Source organism: Odontesthes bonariensis, chromosome 7 (assembly GCF_027942865.1).
Source record: "Odontesthes bonariensis isolate fOdoBon6 chromosome 7, fOdoBon6.hap1, whole genome shotgun sequence".
NCBI lineage: Eukaryota > Metazoa > Chordata > Actinopteri > Atheriniformes > Atherinopsidae > Odontesthes > Odontesthes bonariensis.
Window position 1 is genome coordinate 32,189,582 of NC_134512.1, and position 10,497 is coordinate 32,200,078.

The window sequence follows — 10,497 nt, forward strand, 5'->3', positions numbered from 1 at the left end:
TGAGGCGACGGTGCGAACCACCACAAGTGCAGGTGCAGCCCCCACATGTATATCAAAAATATTTTAAAAACATCAGCAGCATAAAAAAAAGCAGGAAAGGACGGGTGAAAACAGTAACCACGAAATAACGTAATTAAGTTGCACGAAATAGCAGTTTCGGTGCAATCTGTTGGTTTCCTTAGCTAGTAAATTGTTTTTGAATTGGCTCTATATGAATGAATTGGACTCATTTTTAATTTAATTAATTGGATTTGATTGGATTATGATTACAATGAATTGGAGTCTAATTGGCTTGAATTGGACTGTATCATTGAAGTGCCTTGACATGACATTGTTGTGATTTGGCGCTTTATAAATAAACTGTGATGGACTGGCGACCTGTCCAGGGTGTTCCTTCCCTCTCGCCCAATGACAGCAGGGATAGGCTCCAGCCGCCAAAAACACGTCTGTTTCACACTATTATTTAGCATTTGTTTAATTTTCAGCTATTCCTCATTTTCTGGATCATTTGAAGGGGACACACTTTGTTAAGCAGCTGACACTCAACATGAGAAAAGTGCAAATTATCAGTTTAAATAAATCAAAATGAAACGAAATGTAATCAAATGTTTTTCTGAAGTAATTTCAAAATCAAAAAGTAAAACACCAAAAGGTACTTTTTGAACTTTTAATTTTTATTCATGGTCACATGAGAAAAACTTTTCTTAATTCATACACGACTTCGCCAACCGCTAACGCTGCTGCTAAAAAGTCTTAAAGCTGGATATTTTTTAAGCTTTGCTGTATTTTTGCAGCTTTATGTCAACATAAAAACCATCAAATCAGAAGAACGCCTGATAGGCCAGAAGATACGCATCGTTGTACATGTAGATCTGCCTGTCGGTGGGGTTGTAGCTCAGACTGGCCACCCTTTTAGAGACCTTCTGCAGCGAAAGAGCGAGCGAGTTGTCCTCTTTCCCCGTCGCCGTGTCGAAGGCGTAGTACACTTCCTCGCGGTAGTCGTCCACGTAACGAGTGGCGTACATCACGCCACACACCATGAAAGCGTTGCTCACCGCCTTCTTGAACAGCCTCGTCTCCCACGTCTGGGTCACATTCAGAGTCTGAGCCTCGTCGTCCCAAATGAGCCTGCTCATCACAAGATTACCGTGGTTACCTACGGTGGCGTAGATGGCCCACAGCCCCGTCTCGTCCGCCTCCAAGTCCACATCGCTGTGAGAGCTGCAGTCATAGTAACAGTATGGGAACTTGTTGTTGAAACCCACGCCGGTGCCTGGAAGCGTCGCCCGTTGGACGGTGTTGGTCTTCAGGTCGTAGCGGCAGACGTCTGCAGAGCCGTAGCAGTGGTAGTACAGAGCTTCACCGTACAGGACGGCACTGGGACCCTCGATGGTGTTGGCGTGATTGTAGGCAGGAGCCACGGTAAAGTCCTTGTGGTTGGTAGAGGCCATGAAGTCTTCGTAGGTTTTGTAAACACGCAGAGTGTTTCCGTAGATTTTACCGTTGAGCAGAGGCTGAACCCAGTAGCTGTTTTTCTGCTCCTCGGTGTCCGTCTGTGACTGTTTTCCCCACGAACCAGAGGTGTGGGTCTTACCGTAAGGACTGACTTTAGTCGTTACGGGGTCGCTGATGTTGGTGATCAGGCCCTTGAGGCACTGACTGTTCTGGCCTGGAAACAGAGAAAGTTTCTGAGGATCAGATAATGTACAGTACAGTCTTCTCTAAAGCAGCCGATCTCAAACATTTTCTGTCAAAAGAAAAGTTACTGCTGCCCCACCTCACCTAAACATGATTGATGTTGTGCTGAGGAAGGAGCAACCTGCATGTGTACAGGATTTCAGCATCTCTGGGTCTAAGTAGCCCCTTTCACACTGAGGAATAACCCGCGTTTAATTCGCGAATTTAGCGTGTCCGCTGTTCCTTTCACACTGACGATCCGGGCTGGGGTGTCAACTCTATTCGCCATTCGACCCGCGTCGGACCCTAGTCTTTTTGCCAAACCGAATTTGATGTGAAAGCAATTTACGCGGGATGGACGTGGGCGTGACGTGAGTAGTTTAAAAGAGGTTTTAAAGGAGGTCCGCGAGCTCCTCAGCCTCCGAGCAGAGGACGTTATTTACCGCCACATGTCGGGGACGGTGAAGGATGGACATCTGCTGGAAACGCTGGCGAGAAAGATGACAGAGCGCGGTTTCCCACGCAGCAAGACGCAGGTGACCAACAAACTGAAAACCATGAGAAAGAAGTTCCACGCATGAGTTGTGCCTACGTCATTGTACACGCCCAGCATTTTATGTGTTTCGTGTGACGGTCTGCCACTAGGCAATGGCCCCTGAACTCGGCTTCAGGCGGCACGGGTCACCTAATACGCCAAGCTTTCACATTGCTCGACGCAGGATGAAGTGGCAATTTGGACCCGCGATGGTAGCGGATCTCAGTGTGAAAACAGCAATAGATTCAAAGGTCAGACTTATTGACCTGGTCAGTTCCCTCCTGATTATTTAGATCCACAGATACTCTCTTGCTAACTATTCTCAGATCACAGTATGTAAATGTAAATGTATTTTATTTATACAGCCCTTTACAAACAATCCGTACGATGTACCAAAGTGCTTTACAGCAGGTAATAAATAAAGAGAAGAATAAGTAAAAACAAATAAAAACAATAAAAGGACAGTGAAAGCAATAAAATACAAGAAAATCAAATAAGATAAAAGTGTCATCATACGTAAGAGAGATTTAAAGACAGCCGTTGATGATCAGGATAACCAACCAATCGGAACGTGGCACAGAATAATGTGTTGATTAAAGCAATGCTGGCGTCATCGTTTAAAAAGCAACATAACTCACTGAGTTTAAACAAAGAAGCAGATCTTGTTGTGTCTACGATGTGCACCGGGACCATAACAAGAAGAATACAGTAAGGGAGACAAAATGGTGGCGGAATCACAACTACTGAGTCACCGTCGTAAAGACAGCAGTAAAGACTCGTGAAATTTACTTTATATTGTCATTTTTTTCTTAGAATCAACACAGTCACAGTGTTGTTTTATTCAGCAGGTTTTTATTATCATACTGTCTCTATACTTCAAACATGATGCCATGGTCAAGTTCATCAGACGCCGGCCGCACAGTGAACCAATAAAATGGCTCGAATCGCTCAGCGTTTTACCACCTTTATTTGTTTTAAGCCTATGGAGGCTCCAAAGACAGTTGATGTAGCCGTGATAGAAAGTTAAGTCAACAACAGGATTCACCAGCTTAGTTTCAAATTCTGGTCTTACATAGATTTTTGACATATTTATTTTTCTCTGAACTGTGACAATTTAGAGGGACTTTCACAATTTCATAATGTACTTACATAATACTTAACTTAAAGGCATAGTTAGTGGGAGCTTAGCGGAGGTGCTACTTTCAAATCTTGCTAGCTCTCCAGGATTACCAACCATGGTTGTGTTAGAAACCGCATACTTCTCCTACTACTCCTACTACTCATACTAACTTTTTGAGTTAGTAAGCGAGTTTGAATAAGCGAGAAGTTCCCGGATGCATACTAGATTCGCCGAAATGTTGGGTATGCATCATGAGGTTACTATTTCCTGTCAAAACGGTAGTTTCAAGCTAGCTACAACGAGGGTAGGTTCACTTCCTGTTTTCAAAACAAAAGCACCAATTGTATTGTAATGGCTTTCCCTATGATAAAAGGCAACGGGTATTTTATTTTGTGAAAATAACCGGAAGTGCGTTGGTCACTACGGCTAGCTTTAGTAGCGCTGAATTCGTCGGAAAAAAAGTTGTAAATAGCCGGTATTTTGTCAGATTTTCAACACGTTGGGGATCTAAACGACTACTTTCTCGCCTGAAAATGTTTAAAATGTTGCTAAAGCTTACAGAGTTTAGAGCTTAAGTTAAATCAGCTTCAGGCCGCCTGATTTCTGCTCGGGTAGGAGCGAAATGCATTGTGGGTAAACGCTCTGCATACTGTCTGATCGATGAGTATAAAGTATGGAAGTATGTAGTATGTAGTATGCGGTTTCGAACACAGCCATGGTCAAGTTCATCAGACGCCGGCCGCACAGTGAACCAATAAAATGGCTCGAATCGCTCAGCGTTTTACCACCTTTATTTGTTGTAAGCCTATTGAGGCTCCAAAGACAGTTGATGTAGCCGTGATAGACAGTTAAGTCGCCAACAGCATTCACCAGCTTAGTTTCAAATTCTGGTCTTACATAGATTTTTGATATATTTATTTTTCTCTGAACTGTGACATTATAGAGGGACTTTCACAATTTCATAATGTACTTACATAATACTTAACTTAAAGGCATGGTTAGTGGGAGCTTAGCGGAGGTGCTACTTTCAAATCTTGCTAGCTCTCCAGGATTACCAACCATGCCTTTAAAGCCTCGGTTTTGTTCTCACACTCACACACGTACCTCTGAAGTCTTTGGGAATCGTCTTGCAGGACTCGACGCTGTTCTTCAGTTTGCGCAGATTCTCTCTGACAGATTGCATGTTGACTGTGTCAGATATATGCAACCTGTCAACGTCTTTACGCAGTTTAATCACCTACACAAACACACATTTATTCAGTTAATATACAGTATATGTATATATATATATATATATATATATATATATATATATATATATATATATATATATATATATATATATATATATATATATGAATTCTACAAATTCAACTTTAAAACACGACAATGCACACAGTATTTCATCGATCGACATGTCAAAAGAGTTCATTCAAGTCTTCTTATTTAGTTGTTTTTGGTATAAAGACCAGGACCCGACATAAATACAGTATTATTATATATTATATATATTATCTCAGTGCTTTGCTGTACCTCTTTGGACAGTTTCTGTGTCTGGGAACTGTTTAACTGGCTGTGGACGGCACCGATATCTGTTTCCAGGTGGCCGAGCTCCTGGCCCAGCCGGTGCAGAGACAGGGCCGTGTACAGGCCCTGGTTGAGCAAGTACCGGAAAGGCTGCAGACGGGCCGTCACACTCTCAACCTTAGCTTTGATCTCTGGGAGACGCCGGCTTGAGATCATCACCTGCAGAAAATGATTTCTTTATTTAGCCTGAATTATTGCTAGTATCATAAATAACTCATGTGAATATGAGACATTAAACAGAAACCCTGCAAAACAAGCACACAAAATCAAAGAAAGAGTGTAAGAAATAAGATTACTTTCAACTTTATACGTTTCCTCTGTTCTCACTGGAAAAAATGCCCCTCCAAAAATAAGTAAAAAAAACAACAAATACAAGACGTTTTTGCTTGAAATAAGCAACAAAAAAATCTGCCAATGGAACTAGTGAAAATCGGCTTGTCAAGATTTCTTGAAATAAAATGTGATATTTAGGACTTTTGAGTAGCTTAAAAACCTCTTCAAATGAAAAAAAAAAGCTTGTTTCATGTGAAATATGACTCAAAACAAGATGTTTTCAAGACTTTTTCACTTAACAAGATACATTGTATTAAAAAAAAGTCCCTATATCTGACTGAAATGGTACTTGTTAGTCAATTGTGTCTTATATCAAGTGTAATGAGATATTCAATGAGACAAATATACTTGGTAAGATTTAGATTTTTTCCAGTGCTGTTGTAAATTAAATGAATTAAAAACCTGTTCCTGCAGGTCTCTCAAAGATCCTTCGCAGGTCTGAACCTGCTGCAGCACGGCTTCATACTTCACGGCAGGGAATGACCACACGGTGGAGTTCACCTCACACCGGCACGAGCCATCCTTCTTCTGACCGAACACCCGCTGGGCCTGGCCGTCATCCTGCAGTCGTACACAAAAACACCAATGAGACCGAGGAGATGTTTAGTTTGAAAGCGTTCACAGAGAAGATACACTGGCAAAAAAAAAAGAAAAGAGAAATAAAAAAAAAAGCCTCATTTTGATGTTCTAAAGTTCTACATCTTACACCTTTTCCTCTAAGAAGGGATATCAACTGTAACTCACTGTGAACATCAGCACCAGCAGGAGCAGCAGCATCCTTACAGCAGTAGAAGTGAACTAAACAGTGAAGTCAGGATCCCTCCTCCTTCTCTTTTCTCTAAAAACGACAGACCCCCCCCCCATCTCACTTTCACAGGCCTCCTGAACCTTAAAACAGTTTCCATGGATGTGAAACCCCAAAAATGGGAAGCAATGGAGTTTCACAATTGAAGCAGTCAACTCAGGAGTTTCCCATTTTCATCTGCCTTTTATGCAAGAAGACATGTTTTTCCTTTTGCATAATCCTGTTGTTTTCCTTTGTGAGATCTTCAGTTTGGACAAACACGTGAAAGGCAAAGTAGAATGTCTCTAAATTCAAAGGTTTTAGTGTAAGCATCAGGAAATAATAATAAAAAAACAGATCATCTGGTGTTGACCAGCTCTTTGAACTGAACGTGTGCTGTTTGGCTTGTGTGGAAGGGCCGCAGGAGAAAGCCTCTTCTCTCTAAAAAGAACATGGCAGCACAGCTTAGGTTTGCAAAGCTGCATCTGAACAAACCACAAGACTTCTGGAACAATGTCCTTTGGACAGACCAGACCAAAGTGGAGATGTTTGCTCATAATGCACAGCAGCACGTTTGGAGGAAACCAAACACAGCACATCAGCACAAACACCTCACACCAACTGTCAAGCACGGTGGTGGAGGGCTGATGATCTGGGCTGGTTCTGCAGCCACAGGACCTGAGCACCTCGCAGTCACTGAGCCCACCATGAACTCCTCTGGATACCAAAGTGTTCTAGGCAAGGCGAGTTTATTTGTGCAGCACAATTCAACAACAAGGTGATTCAAAGTGCTTTACAGAGACATTAAAACAGTAGAAATAAAAAAGCATGATTTAAATTTTAAACAAAAAAGAAAGAAATAAGAACAACAGATAAAATCAGGAGTTAAAATGTGATTAAGTTTTGAAACTCAAGCTTCAGATTTGGAGCTTTATTCAAACGCAGCTGAAAATAGGTGCGTCTTCAGCCTGGACTTAAACACACTGAGTGTTTCAGCTGATCTGAGGCTTTCTGGGAGTTTGTTCCAGACATGTGGAGCATAGAAGCTGAATGCAGCTTCTCCATGTCTGGTTCTGACTCTGGGAACTGATAAAAGACCGGATCCAGATGACCTGAGGGGGCTGGAAGGTTCATACTGGGTCAGGAGGTCCCTGATGTATTCGGAGCTTTATAGACCAGCATCTAGAGTCAGATGTGAGGCCGTCTGTCCGACAGCTGAAGCTGGGCTGAAACCGGCTCATCAACAGGACAAAGATCCCAAACACAGCAGCAGATCTACAGCAGAATGTGTGAAGAAGAGAAGAATCAAGGTGTTGCAACGGTCCAGTCAGAGTCCAGACCTCAGCCTGACTGAGATGCTGTGGTGGGACCTTCAGAGAGCTGTGCAGAAACCAGAGCTGCAAACCTCAATGAGCTGAAGCAGCTGGAGAGAAGAGTGGGCCGAGATTCCTCCTCAACCATGTGAGAGACTGAGAACGTCATACAGAAAGCATCAAGTTATAAGTAAGTAAGTAAGTAACTTTATTTTTGTCCCAACTTGGGCAATTGTTTTGCAGCAGTAGTACACACGCATACACTCACATACTTCCACAAGACATTATAAAACTTGTAAAAGATAAAAATAATAATAATAATATTGAATAAATACATTTTTTGGGTGGGGGGGGGTTGCACAGTGTAAGATTTAAAGATAAAAATGCTATGGAGAAGTGAGATACACAGTATAAAAAACTAGACCTACCTAGAAAATAAATAAATACACAACCTGACATGTGGCTATCTGCATTTCTTAGTGGAGTTAAGCAGCTGAACAGCGGAGGGTATAAAAGAGTGCTTGTATCTGTTTGTCCGGGCTAGTGGATATTTAAAACGGGAACCAGAGGGTAAAAGCTGAAATTCACTGTGCAGAGGATGAGTGTAATTGTCTAAAATAGATTCAGCCTTCCTGATTACCTGTTCTTCATATAAAGCGGTCAAGCTTTTCTGTTGAGCACCGGTTATGTTACTGCTGCCCTTTCTTGCACAACAAGTCCGTGTTACTGTTAAAAGTCAATTTGTCATCAATAATGGAGCCTAGGTATTTGGACTGTTGAACAATTTCAATGTCCTGTCCATTTAACTTGGTTGTGGTGGGGTTGCAGGTATTGTGTCTAAAATCAATGCACATATTCTTGGTTTTGGACACATTTAGTTCCAACATCCTGACACCAATTTACAAAATAATCCATGATGGGGCCATGTGTCGTTTCATTATTCGTTTTATTACTGCTACAGAGAGTTTTACAAGCTGTTGGATCACTAATGACACGGTGTAATATGACACGTGATATTGTTCATCTGAGATTTACTTTATTTTAGGACCTGATACGGTCCAGATCACCTTTTTAAACTGTGTCCTGATACATGAAATCTGAAATCTGAAATAGGATGTACTTTCTTTTTCACAACTGCAGTTATATGCTGCTCATAAACCATGACAGAGAAAAATATATATATATTTCAGATTAAGTAAACAGCCTCCTTAGAGGGCCGAGGTTCTGGCTTTGAGCTCGTCGGGGCCTTTCTGTGCACAGTTTGCATGTCTTCTCTGTATCTGTGCTCCAAAGACATGAAAAGCATATGAAACATAAAAAGGACTAGAAAGCAGTTTGGTTTATCCACGGGTCATTTTTCTTCCAAACTGATCAGTGGGTACCCCAAAAACTTTATATAAATGGTTGTCATGCACAGATTTACTGTACATTTAATTGTGCAACTCCTGCTCCTGGTTCAACTTTAAACTCAAATAAATATAAACATAAAACTTGAATTAAATACAGGTAGTAACTGACAGTCCTTTTTATTGGGGGGTGTGTTTCCTGTTAATCAGCCAGGTGAAAAAGCTCATTAAGCTCTGCAAACCTCTCAATTTTAATGACTTTAATTTGTTTCAGGTACGTGTTTCACTGCCCCCAAGGAGAGGTGCATCATGGGAGCTCCCCCAGCAGTCTAGTCTTATAGCAGCATAACTTTGGGATGTTTCAGAGTCAACTGAGCCATCCCTAACTATAAGCTTTATCAGGAAGGAGAGTTTATAAAAGGTAGAGTTGGTGTCTGTTTCCGGAAGCCAAACTGGCAGCAGGTCCCACAGAGAGGGGCCTGATAACTGAAGGCTCTGCCTCCCAAACTGGCAGCTGGTCCCACAGAGAGGGGCCTGATAACTGAAGGCTCTGCCTCCCAAACTGGCAGCTGGTCCCACAGAGAGGGGCCTGATAACTGAAGGCTCTGCTTTCAGAAACTCTGGGAACCACAAGTTAAACCTGCAGTCTGAGAGCAAAGTGCTCTGTTGGGGAAAATATCCAACTATGAAATCTTTAAGATGTGATGGAGCTCGGTCATTCAGAGCTTTATATGTGAGGAGAAGAATCTTAAATTCTATTCTGATATAAAACTAAAGAAATATGAGCTCTGCTGCTAGTTCTCATCAGAACATTTTGGATCAGCTGGAGGCTTTTCAGAGAGTTTTTATGTACCATCCAATAATAAAGAATCACAGTCGTCCAGCCTTGAAGAAACAAATGCATGGAGCAGTTTTTCTGCATCACTCTGAGACAGGATGTTCCTGATTTTTGTGATATTACAAAGGGGAAAGAAGACAGTCCTGGAAACCTCAAACCTTAGTTATACACTGGAAAAAATGCCCCTCTAAAAATAAGTAAGAAAAACAACAAATACGAGACGTTTTTGCTTGAAATAAGCAAAAAATCTGCCAATGGAACTAGTGAAAATCGGCTTGTCAAGATTTCTTGAAATAAGATGTGATATTTAGGACTTTTGAGTTAAAAGTGATCATGAAATTAGCTTAAAAACTTCTTCAAATGAAAAAAAAAGCTTGTTTCATGTGAAATATGACTCAAAACAAGATGTTTTCAAGACTTTTTTCACTTAACAAGATATTCAAGATGTATTGTATTAAAACAAGTCCCTATATCTGGCTGAAATAGTGCTTGTTAGGCAGTTGTGTCTTATATCAAGTGTAATGAGATATTCAATGAGACAAATATACTTGGTAAGATTTAGATTTTTTCCAGTGTATATCGTAGAGTTATGTTTCACAAATCCAGAGTGTTCAGGTGATAAATAAAATACTTTTGTGCCATATCTGTGATTTTATTTTCTACAAAATGAAATGAAATAGCTTAAAGATCATCCTCCAAAAGTGATGATTCAGTGTTTTTACAACCTTTCACAGATGGATGATGCAACGCTGCACATATTGTTGTGGAAGAGTTTGACAAACAGGATGCTTCTTGTGGCCTTGAGCAACACAAACGTGCTGAAACAAGAAGTCCAGTCTTGCACTTTACGTTTAACATGAACCAATCAGTTTCTCATCAGCCACAAAATTTTTTTACTTTGCCGCAATCTGAACCCTGAAGGAGGAAGTGACCCGTGACACACAAAGTCAGTGGGAGAGTTAAC

The 10,497-nt window shown here is 41.2% G+C and overlaps 1 protein-coding gene across 1 annotated transcript; it reads right to left on the reverse strand.

The window, feature by feature from the left end:
* Positions 1 to 684: 684 nt before the first annotated feature.
* Positions 685 to 6,086, reverse strand: LOC142384798 (olfactomedin-like). The gene is made up of 5 exons (XM_075471105.1): positions 5,997 to 6,086; positions 5,655 to 5,813; positions 4,866 to 5,078; positions 4,437 to 4,569; positions 685 to 1,669 (listed from the first exon to the last, which is right to left on the reverse strand). The coding sequence occupies exons 1-5, from the start codon at positions 6,027 to 6,029 to the stop codon at positions 822 to 824; spliced, it is 1,386 nt and encodes a 461-aa protein (XP_075327220.1). The 5' UTR covers positions 6,030 to 6,086; the 3' UTR covers positions 685 to 821.
* Positions 6,087 to 10,497: the final 4,411 nt, after the last annotated feature.